This window comes from Schistocerca piceifrons, chromosome 1, assembly GCF_021461385.2.
Source record: "Schistocerca piceifrons isolate TAMUIC-IGC-003096 chromosome 1, iqSchPice1.1, whole genome shotgun sequence".
In the NCBI taxonomy this organism is placed as follows: domain Eukaryota; kingdom Metazoa; phylum Arthropoda; class Insecta; order Orthoptera; family Acrididae; genus Schistocerca; species Schistocerca piceifrons.
Window position 1 is genome coordinate 170,787,844 of NC_060138.1, and position 24,790 is coordinate 170,812,633.

A 24,790-nucleotide genomic window follows, 5' to 3' on the forward strand; every position below is an offset into this window, starting at 1 on the left:
GTTCTAGTCAGGTACACATGGCACACTTGCCATCTGGCTGCAGATTACTGTGTGTTAGCCACAATACTGATTATCAGCTACCTTCTACATGAAATGTGCTTCCATTTTCTAGATACGTTCTAGTGCATAATTTAAAACAATATGTGCTATTCCGGCTTGTGAGACTTATCTATTGACTCACTCTCGTATAAAGTGGTGTTCAGAAAGAGCAGTACAGAATTTGATTACAGGAAATGCCGCCATGAACATTTGTCAGGGCATCTTGCCATTACTTATACCAAAAGGAAAATTCACTGGGGAAAAAAATATATATATGGAGTATGGAATAGTAGACACAAATAAAAGTACGGGAAATCATCCTAGCTTTAGGAACTGTTAGTTCATTCCTCAGGGAGAAAAGAGGGTATGTTCAGAAGGTTATAAAGGAGGGGCATGTCACTCAGACTACAGGATGAGAAGGATCCACATGTTGCATGAGTGAGAGGAAACCTCATCCTCACATCAGGTGGCATCCCTCTCACCCTGTGGTCTGTATGACCTGCCCAGCCTTAATTATATTCCCCAGCCTATTGCCCTTTCTTCCGTGAAGAAAACAAGTAACAGTTCCTGAACTAAGACAGTTTGTTATACTGTTAGCTGCTAACATTGTTAAGTTTCTTGATCGCCAGACAAAAGGAAGATAAGACTACTTACCTAATACGCAACAGAATGTGCACCAAGAAGTGCGAATTATGTAGGCAAGGGTATTGCATTATGGTAAATATGCTAATACAGAGTATTTTTTTTACACATATGTTAGTGGGTCAATGAATACTTGATTAAGAGAACTCATATGTTACACTGGACAGTGAATGTGCCCAAGTACAATAGGACATCAGATGTTGTCAATATATGTAAAAGATTTATCAGAAATGATCAGCAGCACTGTAAGATTGTTCACTGACAACACTGTTGTCTATAAGAAGGTACTGTCATTGAATGATTGTAAGGAAATGCTTACTTGATTTAGCGAAAGACAACTATCCTCAAATGTGGATAAATCGAGGATAATGCTTGTAACAGGGAGAGAACCTGGTTGTTTCGGATTACCAGATGAATGGTAAACATCATGAGCATGTCACATTATGCACAAATTAAGAAGTGACGTGAATTGGAAAGATCTCATAAACCAGTGTTAGGTTAGGTGACTGAAGGACTTAAGTGCGCTAGAATGGATCAAGAAAAAAATGCAATGCATATGTAAAATAAAACGCATTCAAGATGCTACTGTAATCAGTTCTGGAATACTGTTCAGTGTTTGGAGTACTGATGACATATGCATGACAACAGACATAGTGAACCCGGAAACACTACTAAAACCAGAATGGCTTCTTGTAGTCCATACGTAAGTGCAGCAGAAATTCTTGGGAAACTTAAATGTGAATCCTTGATGAAAGATAATATAATTTTCACAAAACTCTGTTGAGTGAGAGTTTTGAGAACCTGTCTTCCAGGAAGACTTGACCATTACACTGCCACCACCATATATATCTCATGTGAGGGAAATGAGAATGAAGACAAGACAGAGTAGGGCAGTTGCAGGCAAATATTAACCATCATTTTTCCCTGGCTCAATATGCTAGTGGAATAGGACAGGAAATTGATAATTTTGGTAGAATATGCTCTCTGCCATGCACTGTAAGTGGCTTTCAGAGTACGTGTGTAGATGTAAATAAAACATGAGTATTTACTCTAGAGGAGATAAGGAAGTAGAAAAGAGCTTATTGATGATTTGCTTAACTGTCTTATGAGGTAATTGTTTATTTAATACTATGACCAGTGCCAGAAAATAGCAGTCCTTTGGAAATTAGAGAGATGACCTAGTTTTTGATGATAGTAAATTATAATTAGGAAATTCTTTGGTAAGTTCTTTTTTTAAGTACAGTAAAAGACAAGTGGCAAAGTAGAAGCTGGACGTGGCTGGTAAAATTGTAATAATTGTAATTTTACAATCCTGACACATGCCTTGGAAAATGGGTAATGAAAGGGAGAGAGAGAATCAAAATACAATATAGTGGGATGAAACCTTGAGAAATAGTATTACAGTGACAAAATAGGACTCAGGGCTTAGATGATACTAGATACGTCAGGCACGTAAAGGAGAAGAGATTACCCAGGAAGGTACACAAGATGAAAGGGCAGGGGAAAAAGGCTAAGAGACAGTTGGTTAAAAGGAGTGGAGGACAGCGTACAAAAGAAATTATAAGACTAAATCAATATAGTGTGAAATTCAGTCCTTACCTACTGAAAGTTATCTGAATTTATGAGCCAAGAAAACACACACTGCTATAACCCTATAATATGCAGATAAGCACCACGGCACCAGACTGCAGGGGCGTTACATTTTAAATGTTCATCTGCGTGGGCTGGCCACTAGAGAGGCCATCTCTGATGGACCTCATGGCTTGTTCACACAGCACAGCACCAGCCACACTGTCTACCGGAGCCCTCCATTTTGTAAGCCCTGTGCTGCAGGCACTTGCCCTTATATTGTGGTCAGACCTACAGTCAGCAACTGCTTGTGTTCGTACCTGTTTTGTTTCCAAGTTTGTGCCTGTGCTCTGAACTGCTGTTCACTTGTATATGGATGAAGAATAAATTTTGGTTAATTATGACAATGCTTTTGTTTGTGTCCTACAGTACGATAAAATTGGAAACAATTGTGGTGTTCCGTCTGTCGGTTCATCTGTCCATGGAGGCAGTGTTTCAATCTCTCCTCAAGCAGCAGCACAGCAGCAGGCTCTTAGGGTTGCTATCAGGAACTTAGTCAGCCACACTGACTAAGCAGACTTCCATGCCATCAGCGTACCTGCCACCTTTTCCCCCTTACAATGATGCAGCCAAAGACTGGGAGGCTTACGAGAAGCGACTTTGGCAACACTTCCTCACTTTTGGTGTCACTAACACAAACATGTGTAAGGCATTGATCCTTTCTTGGATTTATCTTTGGGTCTACCAGCTGTTGTACTAGTTACCACTGCTCCAAGAATGTGTGCCACTTCCATTCAACAAAATGTGTAAGTAGTTGTCCAATTATTATCATAAGCACACACATCATTGCAGTACATGTAGAGTTCTATCTTTGTCATAAATAGCTCCACCAGTCTACCAGACTTAGCCGCAATTCAGTTTGTCATTGATGCTCTACACGATTCTTGTGCTGATTCTATGGTCCGTGATGCCATCATTTGGTTGGCTCCTGAGTAGGACATGCGTCAACAGGCACTGCAGTTCGAGAATCTGTCTTTGGCTGAAGTGTGAAATACTGCTCAATCTTTTTAGTAATCTCATCTGCTGGTGATCAGAACTAGGCTTGATGTGACATACCCACAGTGGCTCCTGTTCCTGGTAGTCAGGTGTCGGTAAGTTCAAGCGGACAGCCATATAAACATGATCTCTGTGCTGCACTGGACAGCTATGTGCTAAACAACCACCACAGCAATGGCAGTGCTTTGTGCTTCCATATTGCCCATAGTGTTTCATGCAAAATGACAGGGCCATGTGTCCTATGTACTGGGTGACTTGCAACAACTGTAGGAAAAAAGACATACAGAATCTGTGTGTCGTTCCCAGCCCCTTCCTGCAGTCATGGGCATGGGTGTTAATTGTGTGTCTCCAGTGCTTACGAGTCACAACAAACTGTTTATCAAGCGTGAATGATGGACAGATTGCTCAGACTATAAACAGATCTGGGTGCAGCCATGACGACTGGACTTGCAAACTTGTGTGGATTCAGGATGACTGGTGTTGTCTCTTGTTACTCAACGTATGGTAAATCACAACAAGCAGCTACTCCAATTTTGGGGCAATTTACAGCTCCCACTATGTATAAATCTGTTTGTTGTTTTTGTAGTGATTGATGCTGGTACCAAAGATTTGTTCATCTGGGTTCTTCCATTTTTTTTTTTTTTTGGGTTTTCCATTTCGAATACAATGCACGTAGTTTCTGACCATGTTCCCTGCCAGCAGTTAGATTCTCTGTGTTCAGAGTTCTCATCTCTCTTATCAGATATGTTAGGAGATGTCACTAATTTTGTGGATCACATTATCCTGAAACCTACGGCACAGCCACCCTTTTTCCATGCGTGCCCTATTCCAGACTCTTTGTGTTATCAAGTGAAATAAAAAATGGAAAGGCTGATTTCATTGTGTTTCATACAGCCTATTGCATCATAGTGGTCTGCCCCATTCATTATTGTTAAAAAACTGACTATACAGATGCACCCCTCCAACAATTTTAAAGTTTCAGTTAACACTCAATCTGTCTTTGACACCTACGCTTTGACCCCCCCCCCCCCCCCCCCAGACAAGTTGTTTGCTAAACTCGCTGGAGGCCGGCATTTCTACAAAATTGGTTTGTCTTAAGCCTATTTATCAGTTTCATTAAATGTGGATTCTAAACAGCTCCTTGTGGCTAGTGTCCCACTGATCTTTCAGTATTTTTTACAATTGACAATGTCCAAGGGGGTGCATCCGTGGAAGAACGTTTACATAACCCACCTTGTTCATAGTCTTATGTACTGCAGGGTTGAAGCGTGGCTTGGGCATGTTACACTTTTTTCAGCCATACCATGTGTGTTTGGGGTTTGAGGTTTATCAGTATGGTGTTATGCCTTTACATTGTCATGTTGCTGCAATTACAGTTCTGCATTACCCTACAAATGTCAAAGAACTGTAGCAATTTTTAATTAAAATCACTTACTAGCACAAATTTATTCCGTAACCTGGTTGTGCTACAGATGCCTCTCATTGTGGATTCAGTCTCATTCTCGCACATTGATATGAGGATGGTTCTTAAAGTCTGACAGATTAAGCATTAAAAATGCTCAACTCCATTCGGTAGTGCTACTCCAATTTGAAAATAAAGTGCTTGCTTTTGTCTATGTCCTCAAAAAGTTTAATGTGTTCTTGTATGGGTCCCAGTTCGACCTCATTACTGATCACAAGCCCTTGGTTTCTTCTTTAATCCTTCTGCTTTGTTGTCCGACAAAGCACCACATTGCCTCTGGGATTGGGCCTTGTTTCTGTCTTGCTACAACTGTGAAATACATTTTTGGCCTGCCACACAGTGCCGGTGCCGATGTGCTGCACCAGCTTCCGATGGGGCCGGATCATACTATTGATCGGGATGAACTCGTGTGCTTTCACTTAGGCGTTGAGGCACAATGCACAATGGAAGGGTTATGAGCTCCTGGATTGCAGCTGTTATTGCTGCAGATCAGATTTTGTGTCAAGTTGTTCTCCTCGTTCAAGCATCTTTGGCACAACTATTTTGCCCCCATTCACTGCTGGTTGCTATTTGATGATGATGTTCTCTTAGCTAAGGATGTGCTCTCGCCTAGGGTTCTGATGCTGGCCACCCTATGGTGATATGTGCTTCAGCTCCTACATCAGAGACATTGGGGGGGAGGGGGGGGGGGGTGGTATCGGGTACCAAGTTATTGGCCTGTCTCACTCATATTGGCTTATCATTGATGGTGACTGTGTACATCTTGTAGCGGCCTGCTCTCAATTTCGTACACAAAAGGAGGCACCACAGGCTCAGTCTCTCCATGGTCCACAATGCAGTGTCTGTGGAAACGTATCCATGTTGATTTCTTGAGACCCTTCCTAAATTCTGCCTCGCCATTGGTTGTCGCTGCTTCACATGTTATCCGCTCTCCTTATGTCACAGCTATGATTCAGACCTACTCCAAATTTTTTTCTATTGAAGGATTGCGTGATATATTTATGGCAGATAATGATCCACAATTTGTCTCTCAGGTTTTCTAGGATTTTTGCACCCCTAAAGGAATTTGCTGCAAGAGAGTCCATCCGAGATGCTCTGTGGTTGCCAGCCACACTTTCTCCTGCATCTGCTTATGCAGATCCGCCGCTGCAGCCTCCTTCCTCAGCACCTGTCGTGGCCTTGTTGGATGTCCCTTCTACACGGACAGAACTACCCTCCTTGTTGATGTCGCCGCCTCCTGCCTCTCTTCTCTCCTCTGGGGTCCAGCTCCTCGCGCCCCACCCCCTCCAGCACCTGTTGCCGGGCCTTCCCACAAAGCTTTACTGCCACCAGCAATTTCGCTGCCAGTGTGGCTGGTGCCTTCACCTTGGCACAGTTCCACCACTTGGAGGAGGTGGATGTCGAGATGCTGCCATCATTGCCTGTGGCATCCGCTACTGTTGCCAGGGATTTTTACACATTCACCCTGATGCCCCATCAGCATAACGCCTATTCTTTATAGTAATTTAATAAATATTTTTAGGGGGGGGGGGCTGGGAATAGGGGAGGGGAGAAGGACGTGCTATAAATCTGTGCGTAGAACTTGAATACAAGTCATGGCACCAAGCAGCTGGTGTGCTACGCTTCGAATATTCAGCCAACAGCATCCATGTGGGCCGGCCATCAGAGACCACCCGCAGTCGGCCAGATGACTTTTGCACACAGGATATCATTCTCTGTGCTATCTACCAGAGCCCTCGTCTTTATAAGATCAGTGCAGCAGGCACTCTCCCTCTATTTTGTTGTTACTGATTCTCAGCAGCTGCATATTATCAGTGCCTGAATTGTTTCTGTGTTTGTGTATGTTTGCAGTTGTAGTTTGCTTGTATATGGAAGAAGAATAAACTTCAGTTCATTGTGGCCATTCAGTTGTTTGTGTTTTACAGTATGATAGAAGAATTTAAGGCAGTAACTAAATAAATAATTAATTTTATCCTTGCTTGTATGTACAATTTGTTTATGACCTGGAGTAACTTACTTTGAATATTGCAAACAGTTAAATTTATGATCACTATTCATGTAACACATCCATTTCAGAGCTATGTAGCTTCTGGACTTAGTTCTTTGAAGGATGAAACTGAAATTAGGTACTGTTGGACTGCAAACATGTAAGATTTATCACTACCTGTGAATGAAAGAGAAAAATATGACTGCACATGATATGATATATAGATCATAAAAAGAAAATAGTGGCACAAATACTGCTTGCAAAACTTTCTATAAAGACAACTGCACGTGCTCATTTTGAATTTTTATAGTAAGTCGACAGGCATTCGAGGCAAATTTACTTGGTTAATGTGATATTGTTCCATATGTAATGGCAAAAAGATTCGCTGAATTTATTGTGTAATACATGGAATGCTATTTCACATAATATTTGTGTAGTAGTCTCCTGCATGTAATTTGATTTCTTGGATAATAATTGAATAACAGAATTTGATTATATAGCATACATTACAAACTGTACAGATCCGAAAATTCTAAATTTACCTCATGTTAGTACTTATTTGTCTTACTCTTGCAACATATTCTTAAAAGGCATAATTTTATATTTGCACTTGTTAGTGTTAAATGGTCTTGTAATTATTTTTTATCTTCTGATTGCTTTGGCAGATAGTGACACAGGATCTGGGGCTCGTGATCCATTGTTATCTGGTGGTTCAGTGGGTGGTTCTGGTGATTGCAGTCATGATGATGATGATTCAGATCCCCCAGCAATAGTTGTGTACATTGTCGATCCTTTCACCATTGGAAGAGACAGTCCAGACCTTCAGCGCCTCTCCTGCCTGGGCTTATTAAGATGCTTCATTGCTGTGCAAAGCAATGTGCCAGAGAATATGCGCAATAATATAACTGTGCAGGTAAATTGTGTAAAAAGAAAACCTATTTTTATTAAATATGAGTAGAAAAATCTTACAAGGCTTATAGGTGCAATCAAAGATTGACACTTTCTGTGAGAGGGTACAACAATAAATGTTTTTTGGTAATGTGTAGATGCTTATTTCTGTTGTGTATTAGAGATGCTTTGTTCATGAAGTATTATTTCCACAGTCAGTGTTCTCTTGGGTTGTAGATTTGACTTTTACTTCTATTTTGTGCCTTTTTGGCAGTTCTTAATAAAATTTCTGGGAACATGGTTATTCGCTGTTAGCAGTTTCAACCATTAACCACTCGCTGCCATCTCCATATAAAAATATTGATGTGATGACACAATCAGCACCTAGCATGTTGAGGTATACTCTTTGTTTATATCCATAGAAATTGTTTTAATCATTGAGAGGGGTGAAATTGCTTGTAGCTTCATAATAAATGGTCTAGTTAGAGTTTTTACTTCCTGGATGAGTAAACAATAACTTATTATTATTATTGTTATTATTACATGACCATCTTTCTGTGAAGATTGATCCTTGTATTGAGCAGTATAGTTAATGTGGAACAGTGTGCATAGATGTATGCAATGTCAGAGGTGAGACAGTATATTTGAATCACTCCCCTCCATACAATTACATCAATAGTATTCGCAAATGCCATGTATTGTTACTCATCATTTAGTATTGTGTTCATTTCTTCATTTATTGACCAATCCATGTGACAGACTATGATTATCAGTGGGCAGGCGATCATGTATTTCCTTACCAATTATCGTCAGCTACCAAATAATGCTGCTAAAAAACAAATTTATCACATGCACTGGATCGTATAATCATTAACTTCTGAGAATATAGTGGATAAAATGTATAAAACATTGCTGTTTGTTTCTAAGACCTGACAGTGGATATAGCTTTACTGTTCTGACATTTTTCATCTTTGACTGTGTAGATGGGCTTGGAGATGAGTTTCACTTATTTGAGATACCTGTAGCTAACTAAATTGTTCTCTTGCCTTACCAATGGACCTCAATCGACACATATCTCGAACACACAAATGGAATTTGTAGAGGAGAATGTGTTGTTCCCACGGATATCTCTCTCCTCCCTCACTCCATCTTCTCCCCTATACTCCCCTCCACCTCACCCCACCCCACCCCACCTCCTCCCCTTACTCTGTATGTCTACGTGTGTATCTTTTTTGCCCTCATCTCTTCCCCAACCCTCTCATGCACACACAGTTTTTCACCTTTTAAGAAACCACTTCGCTTATCTTTAACTTACTGTGTAATTTCATTGTTCTATTGTGCAGTATTTTTATCCACAGAAATGTGGAACTCACATGTTATGACCACAGACTTAAATATCCTCCTCTAAAAATTATAGCACTTTCTTAAAAAATATTGTTGTTCAATGAAATCAGTGTGGATGTAATACCTGTGAACTGCTGAGTTCCATGAAATTTTATAACAGTGTGGCCAAAAATGCAAAATCCTTGCCGTTGGTGGGGAGGCTTGCGTGCCTCAGTGATACAAATGGCTGTACCGTAGGTGCAACCACAACGGAGGGGTGTCTGGTTCCTGGAGAGGGGCAGCAGCCTTTTCAGTAGTTGCAGGGGCAACAGTGTGGATGATTGACTGATCTGGCCTTGTAAAACTAACCAAAACATCCTTGCTGTCCTGGTACTGTGAGAAGTTCGGTGGCAGGAGGAACAAGACTTTTGGTCAGGTGAATACAGGGTTATAATTACAAAATCAAATATGGGTAATGCAGGAGTAGGTTTAATAATGAATAGGAAAATAGGAGTGCGGGTTAGCTACTACAAACAGCATAGTGAATGCATTATTGTGGCCAAGATAGACATGAAGCCCATGCCTACTACAGTAGTAAAAGTTTATATGCACTCTAGCTCTGCAGATGATGATGACAGTAATGAAATGTATGATGAGATAATAGAAATTATTCAGGTAGTGAAGGGAGACGAAAATTTAATAGTCATGGATGATTGGAATTCGAGAATAGGAAAAGGGAGAGAAGGAAACATAGTAGGTGAAATGGTTTGGGGGTAAGAAATGAAAGAGGAAGCCGTCTGGTAGAATTTTGCACAGACCATAACTTAATCATAGCTAACACTTGGTTCAAGAATCATAAAAGAAGGTTGTATACATGGAAGAATCCTGGAGATGCTAGAAGGTATCAGATAGATTATATAATGGTAAGACAGAGATTTAGGAACCAGGTTTTAAATTGTAAGACATTTCCAGGGGCAGATGTAGACTCTGACCACAATCTATTGGTTATGGACTGTAGATTAAAACTGAAGAAACTGCAAAAAGGTGGGAATTTAAGGAGATGGGAACTGGATGAACTGAAAGAACCAGAGGTTGTACGGAGTTTCAGGGAGAGCATAAGGGAACAATTGACAGGAATGGGGGAAAGAAATACAGTAGAAGAAGAATGGGTAGCTCTGAGGGATGAAGTAGTGAAGGCAGCAGAGGATCAAGTAGGTAAAAAGATGAGGGCTAGTAGAAATCCTTGGGTAACAGAAGAAATATTGAATTTAATTGATGAAAGGAGAAAATATAAAAATGCAGTAAATGAAGCAGGCAATAAGGAATACAAACGCCTGAAAAATCAGATCTACGGGAAGTGCAAAATGGCTAAGCAGGGATAGGTAGAGGACAAATGTAAGGATGTAGAGGCTTATCTCACTAGGGGTAAGATAGATACTGCCTACAGGAAAATTAAAGAGACCTTTGGAGAAAAGAGAAGCCACTTGTATGACTATCAAGAGCTCAGATGGAAACCCAGTTCTAAGCAAAGAGGGGAAAGCAGAAAGGTGGAAGGAGTATATAGAGGATCTATACAAGGGCAATGTACTTGAGGACAATATTATAGAAATGGAAGAGGATGTAGTTGAAAATGAAATGGGGGATATGATACTGCGTGAAGAGTTTAACAGAGCACTGAAAGACCTAAGTCGAAACAAGGACCCGGGAGTAGACAACATTCCATTAGAACTACTGACGGCCTTGGGAGAGCCAGTCCTGACAAAACTCTACCATCTGGTGAGCAAGATGTATGAAACAGGCGAAATACCCTCAGACTTCAAGAAGAATATAATAATTCCAATCCCAAAGAAAGCAGGTGTTGACAGATGTGAAAATTACCGAACTATCAGTTTAATAAGTCACAGCTGCAAAATACTAACACGAATTATTTACAGATGAATGGAAAAACTGGTAGAAGCCGACTTCGGGGAAGATCAGTTTTGATTCCATAGAAAAGTTGGAACACGTGAGGCAATACTGACCTTACGACTTATCTTAGAAGAAAGATTAAGGAAAGGCAAACCTATGTTTCTAGCATTTGTAGACTTAGAGAAAGCTTTTGACAATGTTGGCTGGAATACTCTCTTTCAAATTCTAAAGGTGGCAGGGGTAAAATACAGAAACCAGATGGCAGTTATAAGAGTCGATGGACATGAAAGGGAAGCAGCGGTTGGGAAGGGAGTGAGACAAGGTTGTAGCCTCTCACCGATGCTATTCAATCTGTATATTGAGCAAGCAGTAAAGGAAACAAAAGAAAAATTCGGAGTAGGTATTAAAATCCATGGAGAAGAAATATAAACTTTGAGGTTCGCCGATGACATTGTAATTCAATCAGAGACAGCAAAGGACTTGGAAGAGAAGTTGAATGGAATGGACAGTGTCTTGAAAGGAGAATATAAGATGAACATCAACAAAAGCAAAACAAGGATAATGGAATGTAGTCGAGTTAAGTCGGGTGATGCTGAGGGTATTAGATTAGGAAATGAGACACTTAAAATACCCGGGTTCCCGGGTTCGATTCCCGGCGGGGTCAGGGATTTTCTCTGCCTCGTGATGGCTGGGTGTTGTGTGCTGTCCTTAGGTTAGTTAGGTTTAAGTAGTTCTAAGTTCTAGGGGACTGATGACCATAGATGTTAAGTCCCATAGTGCTCAGAGCCATTTGAACCATTTGAACACTTAAAATAGTAAATGAGTTTTGCTATTTGGGTAGCAAAATAACTGATGATGGTCGAAGTAGAGAGGATATAAAATGTAGACTGGCAATGGCAAGGAAAGCGTTTCTGAAGAAGAAAAATTTTTTAACATTGAGTATAGATTTAAATTTCAGGAAGTTGTTTCTGAAAGTATTTGTATGGAGTGTAGCCATGTATGGAAGTGAAACGTGGCTGATAAATAGTTTAGACAAGAAGAGAATATAAGCTTTCGAAATGTGGTGCTACAGAAGAATGCTAAAGATTAGATGGGTAGATCACTTAACTAATGAGGAGGTATTGAATAGAATTGGGGAGAAGAGGAGCTTGTGGCACAACTTGACTAGAAGAAGGGATCGGTTGGTAGGACATGTTCTGAGACATCGAGGGATCACCAATTTAGTATTGGTGGGCAGCATGGAGGGTAAAAATCGTAGAGGGAGACCAAGAGATGAATACACTAAGCAGATTCAGAAGGGTGTAGGCTGCAGTAGGTACTGGGAGATGAAGAACCTTACACAGGATAGAGTAGTGTGGAGAGCTGCATCAAACCAGTCTCAGGACTGAAGACAGCAACAACAACAATAACGTTCATTTAATTGCATTCTGTTTTTTACAGTTGTTATTAGGCTGCGAGTAGTACAAGAAGTGACTGATTCTGAATTTCTGTACCCGTACTATCACTTCGTTGCTCAGTTGATGCCTAGAATCTTTAGCTTTTTTTTAGGCTTATCAAGACAAGATCACATATATTACTTGTTTTAACCGTGTACTTGTCATTGGTTTTGTTACAGATAATATCTCTAGAAAGCATAGTGGAACTTGGGAAGATGGGTGATCACATCAAACACAATGATCAAATGAGAGCGCAGGCGTTCTCAGTATTTTCTCAATGCCGACGTCTGCTTACACATACATCAAATATAAAGTCATTAACTGGTTTTGGCACAGCAGCTATGGCTGATCTATTCTTGAAGAAAAAAGATGTGAGTTTCTGTTTTTGTTTATTTTCATAGAACTTTGTGGTATACTTAGAAGCTGTAGTTGAATTTGAACAACTATTTTGTAAACAGTAACTGAAAGCATTTGTTTTGCAGGAAAAGAACAGAGCTCCCTATCGTCTCTACACACCACCCTATGTTCTTGCACCAGTTAAGGAGAAAGCAGAATCAAATGAATCATTTGGCCAGTCTAGTGGAGAACAGTGTTCTGTGTTGTATGTGAGTTATTGTCTGTCTGAAGACCAACGCTGGTTGCTTACTGCAGCCACAGATGAGCGTGGTGAAATTTATGAAACTTCAGTTATAAACATTGATATTCCAAATAGAAGTCGAAGAAGAAAGGCATCTGCAAGGCGTGTAGGGCTTCAGAAACTTATGGACTTCATTTTGAGTGTAATGTCACAAAGTGTACAGTCGTGGCGGTTAGTGGTGGGTCGCATTGGCCGAATAGGGCATGGAGAACTTAAAGGTAACATCTTTTTAAGATTTATTTTTAATTCATAATAAATGGAAATACTGTAAGCAAAGAACAATGATTCAGTGTTACTAAAATTACTACTCTCATTGTTCTGTAGTTACATAAATCACAGTGTCTCAAATTAACAATTGTTTCAAATTGTTAATGATTAGTCTGGCATCAAATACATGAGATGTTTGCAATTCGTATTACATTTCTAGATGCTGTTGACAGGAATAGATATATAAACTTCTACACAAATACATGTCTAAAAATTGCTCTTTTTTTATTACAATTAGGACAAAACTTTTTTAAAATTTAGACTAATGAGATAATTCTTAGATAGGTACATAGCAAGCTGCTCAATAAAATGACTACAGTATAGGTTGTACAAATTTCCCAATATGTTTGTAGTGAATCAATTCTAACATATCAATAACATGTACGCCTCTGACTATAGTGGCTTCATAAACTAAATGCATCACTCAGTAGTAGTCTGAAGGGGTTGCACTTTTGTCAAAGAAATTTGATGGTGTAATAGGGAACTATGTCAAATCTCATCTGTTGTCAAAGAAATTTGATCAAATCTAGGGCCTCGCTGTAGATTTGATCAAAGAAGTCGCTTGTGTCCTATTCACTGCAATGTGACATGTTACCACATGGAGTGCTAGCATTGCTGCAGCGTTTTGTCTTTGTAGTGTTTTTATAAACATTGCCAGTAAATACAATTTGTGTGTACCGACAACTACAAATTTAATAGAGATGTATGAAGCTGATGAGGCGCTTTACAGTGTGAGGCACCCCGAATACAAAAATAGATTAAGAAGATTGGAGACCTGACCTAACCTAACCTAACCTAACCTAACCTAACTCTCTCCTGTAGCAAGGAATCGGAGTGTTAGGTGAGCCTGTCTTTTGCAGATATAGCAGTTATTGAGTGAGTATTGTGCTTTGTGATATGAGGATACACTTCACTGAGCACATACTGAAATGTTTACTCATCCATTCTTAAGTAATTGATGAACGACTTGACGTCCTCCACTATAAGCTCACGTAACAAGTTTTGTTGAATGCTTTTATCGTGTCGTCAAACCCCAGGGCTTCACCCAGGTACGTTTCCTTTTTCCCCCTTGCTTCTTTTCCACATGTGCACACAGTGCAATTGTGGTACATGCAACTGTTACAGTTAATAACAAGTTGTTGTTCTCAGCCATCTTGAACTTTGACAAAAAAATATGACGACAGTGTAATACCCCTTTTTAGCGCCACATCAAAGATCTTTGTCAAAGAAATTTGATGAATATTAGATCAAATCTTTGACAAAGAAATTTGATAGTGTAATACTGGCCTTAGTTACGACAGTCTGCTCCGCTGCAGTGGTGCCACTGATCGGTGCAGTGTGCTGCGAACTGTGAACGTTGCACGTCAGTACGCTGATGTGCAGGTTACCTTATTTAAGCATTACATAACAATATATTCCAAGATTTTACAAGTATTATAAACAACAATGTAATTTGGGATCATTCAAGAGATTCTTAATATCATCATCATCATCACCATCATCATCATCAGTGTTCTGCCTAAAGGCAGGTTTTCACATGGTAGATCTCCAGGCTGTCCGGTCTTCTGCCATCCTCTTCAGGCCTGCATAATTTCCTCTTTCCTCTATGTCGTCTATCATCTTGTATTTCCTTCTTCGTCTCAGTCTTCTCCCACAAACCAGTCCTTCCAAAGCATCTGCTAGCAAACACTCCCTTCTCAATGAATGTCCCAACCAGTTCTTTTACCTTTGTCTTATAACCTTCAGTAGATATCTTCTCTCGCCAATTGTATCCATTACTCTTTCGTTACTCACTCTTTCCATCCAAGTTATCCTCTCCATTATCCTCCACATCCACATCTCAAATGCTTCTAAACTTTTTTCATCCTTTCGTCTCAGCGTCCATGTTTCTGCCTCATATAGTGCCACACTCCAGACAAAACATTTGTCAGCCCTTCTCCTTAGACCTTTATCTAATTTGCCACATAAGAGTCTCCTCTTTCTGTTGAATGCCTCCTTCACTATGGCAATTAGAGTTTTCACCTCCTTGTGACATCTCAAGTCTTCAGTTATTGTGCTTCCGAGATATTTAAATTCACTTACTTGGCTAATGGTAGATTGTCCTATTTTAATATTGGACAGTCTGCGTCTTGTACTGATGACCATACTCTTTGTTTTTGCTGTGTTTATTTGCATCCCATATTCCACACAAGCTTCATTCAAATCTTTGAGGATGTTATTCACTGTCTGCTCACTTTCTGCCACTAATACCATGTCATCGGCAAATCTTATACGTTCTATTCTATTTAAATTCACTTACTTGGCTAATGGTAGATTGTCCTATTTTAATATTGGACAGTCTGCGTCTTGTACTGATGACCATACTCTTTGTTTTTGCTGTGTTTATTTGCATCCCATATTCCACACAAGCTTCATTCAAATCTTTGAGGATGTTATTCACTGTCTGCTCACTTTCTGCCACTAATACCATGTCATCGGCAAATCTTATACGTTCTATTCTCTTTCCATCAATACATATTCCTCTTTTCCCATCTAAACTTTCAAGGTATACGTTAAACAACAGTGGGGAAAGGCAACAACCTCGTCTAACACCTCGTCCAATGCTGCTTCCTTCTGACATTTCATTTCCAATCCTTATCCTTACTTTCTGGTGTAAATATAGATTCTGTATCAGTCGTCTCTCTTTCCAATCTACTCCTTTCCTTTTCAAGATATCCATCAGCTTGTTCCACTGAACTCTGTCAAACGCCTTTTCTAAATCTATAAAAACAGCAAAGATTTCTCTACTCTTTTCCATATATCTTTCCTCTATAGTTCTTAGAAGGCCAATAGCATCTCTTGTTCCTTTTCCTCTTCTAAATCCGAACTGCGCCTCTGCAATACCTCTATCCAGCTTGCCATATAACCTTCTATTCAACACTCTCAGCAAGACTTTAGCTGCATGAGAAATTACACTGATGGTCTGGTGGTCTTCACATTTTTTAGTATTTCTCTTTTTCTCTATTGGTATCATAACTGTTGCAGCGAAGTCCTCAGGCCATTCCCCTTTGTCATATATCTCGTTACAGAGGAAGACTATTTCTTTTCTTGCCTTGTTTCCCAGACTCTTCAACAGTTTTGCTGGCAATTCATCTATTCCACATGCCTTCCTGTTCTTCATCTCCTTCAGCACCTTTTCTACTTCTGCTTCCAAGATGGTAAATCCCTTTCCATCTACCGGCACATATTGCTCCGCTTCAACCTTGATTTTGCTTTGCATTTCATCCCCCTTACGCAGACATTCAATATATTCTTGCCATCTGTTCAGAACCTCCTGTGGTTCTTCTGCTAGAGTACCATCCGCTCTTTCTATTTCAATGTTATTCCTATTTCTTTTACTTTCAAAAACTATCTCACTAGCCAGTCTATACTTAATAATGTAATTCAGTATTATTTGAAAACAAGGGTCAACACACAAACCCACATTACAGTTTTTACACTTGTGCTTAGATTCTTGTCTTCTGTCATTTGCACTGCAAACAACACACTTTCTATTTCTGTTTCCTCCTACCAATTTGTAAACCTAAGGAAAATGTCTTTCTGTTAATCTCAGTGGATGATTATAGCCTGTTGGATGTTGACATTTTATAATTCGATGATACTTTTCCAGTATTTCCGAAATTAACTGCAGTTGAAATTTTGCAATGGATACTGGTTCTTTCCTCTTGTGTTTATAAAGGCAAGAGGCACCCCACATACAAATGTCCAACATACGAAAGAAATATTTGCGATACCATTTCAAAGATTTTTCTGTTGATTCCACAGTGCTTATAACGATGTCAGATTTATTTACTGCACCTATTGAATAGGCATACAGGTTTTTGGACTACTACTTTCCCCCACTGTTCTTGATTATTGTATCAAAGTTACCCGAGTACGTGGTAGAAAGCATATAGACTTATTTTTTATCCATCCACTTTATGAGTGATAAATTTTGGCATGATCGAGATGTTGCCTGTCCTCTTTTAAATCGTTCATCAATGTTGGGCATTCCTTTCCTTCTCTTTCTTACGGTCCCGCTTGCATTTGTGCAATTATTATGTAGCATTCTAAATAAAGCTGGACTAGTATACCAATTATCTACTTAAACGGTATGGCCCTAGGAAAACAGGGCTTCATAAGTGCTTCAACTATTGCTCCTGACTTTCCAATATCCATATTTTTGGTATCCACCAGGGTAGATGATATGGCATAAACAATTAAATCTTGTACAAATCCTGTATCTCAGTCACAAAGAACAAAAGGTTTTATACCAAATCTGTTTCTTTTGGATGGGATGTATTGTTTTGAAAGACAGCTGCCCTTTATATAACAGTAAACTTCTGTCTGTCCACGGCTTTTATAATGATTGAAATGACGGACTAAATTTTTTTCGTAATAAATCAATGACGTTCTGTATTTTGTACAAACGATCATTGGTAGAACCGACATCATGGTTGAAATGTAGCATTTGTAATAATTTGAAATAAGTCTACTCCAAAAATATTGCTACACAGAAGTTTGTCTTTACCACAATACTCAACCAAAGAGAGTTTCTTGCTGTGCATCGTTAAAAATGATTCAGCAGAAAGACAGTATAGTTCGGCTACTTCAGTTCCTTCTGAATTGTTTATGTTACTATTATATTTCCAAAACCAATAGTGATTTGTTTCATTTACAATTAATTCTATGAGATCTTCAGATAAGAAAAGCTGAAACTGATCTAAGAGTTTTGCTGATCTAGTTATGTTTACTTTAATCCCTGAATTTTCTGACACAAAATTGTGTATTTTAGGCACAAATATTTCTGATGTCCTTAGTTCACCGACACTGTTAATGAGTTAAATATTCTCTGCTTCTCATTCTGGAGTACTACATACAGCTCTTCTCTTCTTAGTTTTTGTAGGTGATGTAACAATATGTTGATTTTTATTTTCTGAATCAGTGAGTCTGTTAGTGAATAGAATTCTTTTTGAACTCGTCTGTAGAATTCTAAAAGGGAGGTAAAATATTTTATAAAACTAACTAGACTTAGCCACAAATACAATTTTCAAATTAATGTTATGAACCTCGAAAGAATTAATAACTGTTTTCCAGTGTCCTGTAACGCTTGAAGGAAGATTTATGTTGACGCCTTCTATATATGTTGCTCGTACTTTCACATCAGCGTGTAAATGCCGGCAAACTGCGGCGCTTGTAAACACAGCTCAGCGCCTGGATTTCGACTAAATACACCACTCATATATACAGAGCATCGCATGGATGCTGGCAAACTATGGCGCTCACACACAGAGCAACACATGGATGCCAGCTAAATACGGCGCTCATAATGAAAGGGTCAAATGTTGGTGGGGAAGTCTCAAATGGAATTGACTAAATGGGTTGATCTGCCACTGTGCTGACATCACCTTTTTTCATGAATTTTCAGTGGCACAACTTCCAATAACTCCACCTATACAAATTGCACAATGCTTCAGTATAACTAAACTCATTATGTCTAAAAACAAAAATGATGTGACTTACCAAACGAAAGTGTTGGCACGTCGATAGACGCACAAACAAACACAAACATACACACAAAATTCAAGCTTTCGCAACAAACTGTTGCCTCATCAGGAAAGAGGGAAGGAGAGGGAAAGACGAAAGGATGTGGGTCTTAAGGGAGAGGGTAAGGAGTCATTCCAATCCCGAGAGGAAAAAAGGACAGGTATACACTCGCGCGCACACACACACACATATACAGACACAAGCAGACATATTTAAAGACCACTCATTATGTGGTATAGAAGTATTTACCATAGGAATGTGTGGCATGGGAGGTAACATCATCCACATGTGGCTGTTTTGAATGTTGAAAATAGTGTCCTTGGTGAAATGTTCTTTATCAATACAAGTAATTAGACGGTAAAAATCAGGAATGTCACTGATGTAGGAACCAAGTACACATGCTGGCATATGGCTCACAAACTGGTGGGCTCACATAATCTTTTGGTGGTGGTAAGATTGGTGTTGCTGTTTACGCAGGGCACACCAGCCAATATTGTGAATATCCATTTCTCCTCTGGCAAAAATTGCACAAGAAAGCATCTTGTGATCTACATCTCTAAAATTTCTGAATGATTCACAATTAAGTGCCTGCCAGAAGGATCTCAATCACCTTCAAGCCACCTCTTCACCATTCTGACAGCTCTAACACCTCTTGGGAAAAATAAACTCTTAAATATTTCTGTGCAAGCTCTGATTTCCCTTATTTTATTGATCATGTATCCATGTGTAGGTGGACATGAATAAAATATTTTTACACCCTGAGGGAAAGTTGGTGATCGAAATTTCTTGAAGGCTCAACCACAATGAGAAATGCCTTTGTTTTAATAATTGCCACAAGGATCCCATACCGCACAGCAATACTCTAGCCGAAGATGCACAAGCATAGCATTGAGCAAGTAAAATGCATTCATTTGTTTGCCTTCCCCACAACATTATCTATGTGATTGTTCCAGCTTAAGATGTTCATAATTGTAATTCCAAGTCATTTAGTTAAACTGACAGACATTAGGTTTGTGTGGTTTATCATGTAACCAGAATGTTGTGGATTACTTTTAATAGTCATGTCGAGGACTTACACTTTTCGTTATTTAAAATCAATTACCACTTTTTGCACCATACAGATATCTTCTGTAAATCATTTTGCAATTCATTTTGGTCATATGATGACTTTACAAGATGGTAAATGACAGCATCATCTGCATACAATTTCAGAGGGCTGCTCAGTGTGTCCACTAAACCATTTGTGTACATTAGGGACAACAGATGGCCTATAGTACTTCCTTGGCAAATGCCAGATATGACTTCAATTTTTAGAACACAGTACATGTTCCAAAATCCTACTGCAAATCAACATTAGTGATGAGGGTCTGTAATTTCCTTTCTTTAGTACTGTTGTGATTTGTGCAACTTTCCACTCTCTGTGTATGGATCTGTATGTGAGCGAGTGGTTGTATATGCTTGCTAAGTATTGAGCTATTGTATCAGCATACTCTGAAAGTAATCTGATTGGTATACAATCTAGACTGGAGGTGTTGGCTTTATTAAGTGTTTTAAGCTCCTTCAATACGCCAAGAATATTTACTTCTAAGTTACTCATATTGGTGTATGTTCTTGATTCTAATTATGGAATATTTACTTAGTTCTCTTTTGTAAAAGTATTACAGAAAACTGTGTTTAGTAGCTGTGCTTTAATGACACTGTCTTCAGTATCACCACTATCATTACTGCACAGTGAAGGTATTGATTGCACCTTGCCACTGGTATACTTTACATACAACGAGAGCCTTTCTAGGTTTTCTGCTACATTCCACGAGTGTTTCATTGTGGAAAGTATTAATAGCATATCACATTGAAGTTTGTGCTAAATTTCAAGCTTCTATAAAACTTCACAAATCTTAGGGATTTTGCATTCTTTTAAATTTGGTGTGCTTTTTTCATTGCTTCTGCAACAGTGACTTGTTCAGTACCGCGTCTTATTAATTTATTTGGTATATATTTCCCAATTGCCGTAGACACTAGTTCTTTCAATTTAAACCACATCTGATCTATACTTAATTATTCAAATTGGAAGGAGTGGAGATTGTCTTTTAGGTAGAGTGCTTATTCATCTGCTTTTTTTAAAAAAATGTAGTTTGTATTTATTTTTGGGTTTGGATATTGATATTCATTCAAGCTACCACATCCTTGTGGTCACTAATACAAATATCTGCCATTGTTCAGGATTATTTATTATTAAGAGGTCATGTATGTTTTCACAACCATTAACACTTCGAGTGGGCTCCTGAATTAATTGTTCAAAATAATGTTCTGAGAAAGTATTCAGTAAAACTTTATACACACCTTTTTGTCAACATGGTGAGGGTAGATTGAAGTCATTGCCAACAATAATTAATTGTATGGGGGGGGGGGTACTTATTTGAAATTATACTCATGTTTCCTTTGAACTATTCAGCAACTGTTATCATCTGAGTTGGGTGATTGGCAAAAGGAACCGATTATTAATATATTCCAGTTATCGAGTATAGCCTCTACCCATACTCACAGGACCTATCTGCTTAAATTTCAGTACAAGGTAAACTACTTCTGACAGCAAGAAGCACTCCATCACCAACTTATTTAATCTACCCTTTGTGAACAGGGTTAAGTCCTGTGTAAAACTTTCGGCTGAACTTATTTCCAGATTTAGCCAGCTTTCTGTGCCTATAACAGTTTGAGATCCAGTGCCTTCTTTTAGTGCTTGGAGCTCTAGTTCTTTCCCAACACAGCTATGACGCTTTACAGCTACACTGTTGATTATTGCCATATCTACCCCCTTCCTGTGTTCATCCTGCATCCTTTGAAACTAAAGACTTTTCTGCACTTTCCTGGGATCCTCTAACCTAAAAAAGCCACCCAATCCCCTCCACACAGCCCCCACTACCTGTACAGCCACTTCCTGTGTGTTCGGGACCCCTGACCTATATAGTGGAACCTGGAAACCTATCATCCTAAGGCGCAAGTCAAGGAATTTGCAGCCTGTACAATTGCAGAACCGTCTGAGCCTTAGATTCAGAACCTCCCCTGGGCTCTGTACCAAAGGAACTCACTCTTTATCTGTCGATGATACTACAGACTGAGCTCTGCTATCATCTCACAAGCAAGACCAACTGTCTTTATTACTTCAGCTAGCTGCCCAAAAACAGAGATAAAAACTTCCGATCCAAAGTGACACATATTGTTAGTATCGACATGGACTACCACACGCAGTTGGCTACACCGGGTGCCCTTCAAGGCATCTGGAATGACTTCTCCTAGTATGCACACAGAGCACACGCTGGATTCCTTCCCCTTCTTCATGGCCATATCCGTAATGGGGCCTCTCATTACATGCCTAACTTTGGAGCTCCCAACTGTCAACAATCTCACCCTCTTAGAATACCCAGACCTTGCAGGCCGAGAGGTTCAAAACTGTCAATGTGGGTACTGTGTTTCTCTGCAATCACATTATACTTAACTGTAAATTAACAGTATTTTGATATTGTATTTGGGCATACTAAATGTGATACTGAACAATCTCCATCAGTAACTGAATGATAAGTGATGATAGAATAGGTGATGGAGCTTATAAGTAGAGAACAAGTAATAATACCCATTAAGCACTCAATATTGGTACCTAACCATACAGGAAAATTATGTAACAAATATTGGTATGCAAGTTTGTTTTCTCTTCTTTGTAACATGGAAAGTGTGTTCAGACATCTGTTACAATCCAAAACATTATCTACTATCTGAAATGGAAGCTTAGTTTCCACATAGCATGGGAAAGTGTGTGGGAAAACGATCAATTTTTTCACTTACTGCCACAGCAGGTCAGTGCGCTTAGAGCTGTTGTAGCGAAAAAGCCGTATAGCTTCATGTTTGCCTACAGTAGCCATTCAGAATGAACATTGCAGTTAAAAATCTTACCGAATGTGAAATTCGTTCTCTAATATGGATTTAGTGTCGGAAATCTCATTCATTGAAAAATCTGTTTTTACCCAGACCAGATATAATGTGCATCAGTGGTGTCATTTGTTTAAGAAAGGAAGAAGTATGTTCATGACTGAAGTGCCTGCCTATCCTTCTGTAGTCAAACACTGGCATAGTAAATGACAAAAACTTTGTGATAAATAGGATTTCATGACTTGGCACAGTGATTTTTACCTTTTCAAACATGCAAAGACATGGCTTGGTTCCCAGCGGTCCTATAACAAACTTTCAAGATGCTGTCATGGACCGGCTGAGATCTCAAGTGGCAGAAATTCATGCAGAGGTTTTATAAATGTGTGATAAGAAATATGTTAAATGCTTAAATCTGAATAGCGATTGTACAGAGAAGGTGTAGTTTTTTATAATTTTGTAATAAATTTACTTTAATTACCTCTGTATGTTATTTATAGCTTACTGGAGATTACTGTTGGATAGCTTTCTTATCTTTAAATGTAATTTCAAAGATGTCATTGGCAAAGTGTATATGGGTGTGATTATGAAATATTACACAACTACTTTTGTAGAATCCAGTAAATAATTGGTAAGGTAAAATCACAATAATGATACTTCATTCATTCTAGAAATTTGCCATAAATATCTTATGTACTTGTTCTAATGCAGAAAGAGACACACAGTTCTGTGGCACCTTTGAAAATTTTCTTGTTAATTTATTTCTATGTAAACTTTGCATCATTAAGACTGTGAAAATTGCTGTCATTGTTCTATAATAAAGTTTTCTCATTACAGGTTGGAGCTGGTTGCTTAGTCGGAAATCACTGCTGAAAGCATCGAAACATCTCAAAGAGATATGCAATCAGTGTAGTTTAATGTATCCAAACAATGTTCCTTGTGTGTTAAGTGCTTGTCTGGTCTCTTTAGAGCCTGACTCTGCTCTTAGGCTTATGCCAGATCAATTCACTCCTGATGAACGCTTCAGCCAAGCATCAGTCAATTGCCAGCTTTCTACTCCACAGGATGTTTCTTGCACTCATATTCTCGTTTTTCCCACATCAGCCACCACCCAGGTAATTGTTTCATTAAAAAAATGGAAATTACATGTGTAGATATTCTTTTTTTCTGCCAGTGTAGAAGAACAGTTATTCCTTTTTTAAATTGTGTCTCAAATTAAAACTGTGTGTCTAGTATTTGATCCATCCACATGTGCACTCATTTTTGTTCATATGAAATTGCTGAAATACACTAGTAATTACAAAAAGTTAAACATTTTGACAAACATGTACACACATTAAAATTTTAAGGAAATATGTGTATATAGTTCAAACAGTGGAATAACAACAGTATTATGAAAAGCTTAGATTTCTACTCACCAGATGTTTAGCCGTAGACAGGCGCGAAAGAAAGATCCTAAAAAAATAAGCTTCTGATGTGAAACCCCCCCACACACACACACACACATATTCGCATAAGCACAACTCACACATGTGATTGCCATCTCTGGCTGTCGAGGCTGGCTAGAAACAATGGTGTGACCAAGTGAGACACAGAATTTGCTCTGCTTATATTGTTGTAACGATATTTAAAATCTAATCAGTTAATAGATGTCTTTTAAGTTTGTGAAGTGTACACAGTACGGTTCTGAAATTTAGAGCCATTTGCACTAGTTTTCATTTTTCTATTTCAGGCAGTTACACAACTAGAGGAAAATGGTGTGTGTGTGTGTGTGTGTGTGTGTGTGTGTGTGTGTGTGTGTGTGTGTGTGTGTGAGGGGGGGGGGGGGGGAGGAGGAGGAGGAGGAGGAGGAATGGGAAAACCATCTTCATCCTTCCAAGCTGTATGTTCCCACATGAAAAAATGAGAGGAACAAGTAGTATACAGAATTCCACAGAGAGTAGTTAATTACACGCTGTCACGCTGCACTTAGCAAAAATCACTGAAGTGTGGTGTGCAGTTATTCTAAAGGCAGCAAAGTTTGCAATTTACCAGGACTAGCACTCTTATTGGGTACTGTTCAATATGTTTGATTCCTTCATCAGTGTTATATA

General features: G+C 39.0%; 1 protein-coding gene across 1 annotated transcript in view; it reads left to right on the forward strand.

Annotated features, from left to right (window-relative positions):
- Positions 1 to 24,790, forward strand: part of LOC124801200 (mediator of RNA polymerase II transcription subunit 13) — a 203,151-nt gene that overhangs the window by 171,676 nt on the left and 6,685 nt on the right. The window contains exons 17-20 of the mRNA XM_047263056.1: positions 7,421 to 7,668; positions 12,490 to 12,681; positions 12,793 to 13,165; positions 23,535 to 23,812. Coding sequence (XP_047119012.1) covers positions 7,421 to 7,668; positions 12,490 to 12,681; positions 12,793 to 13,165; positions 23,535 to 23,812 — 1,091 coding nt within the window. The remainder of the gene's footprint in view (positions 1 to 7,420; positions 7,669 to 12,489; positions 12,682 to 12,792; positions 13,166 to 23,534; positions 23,813 to 24,790) is intronic.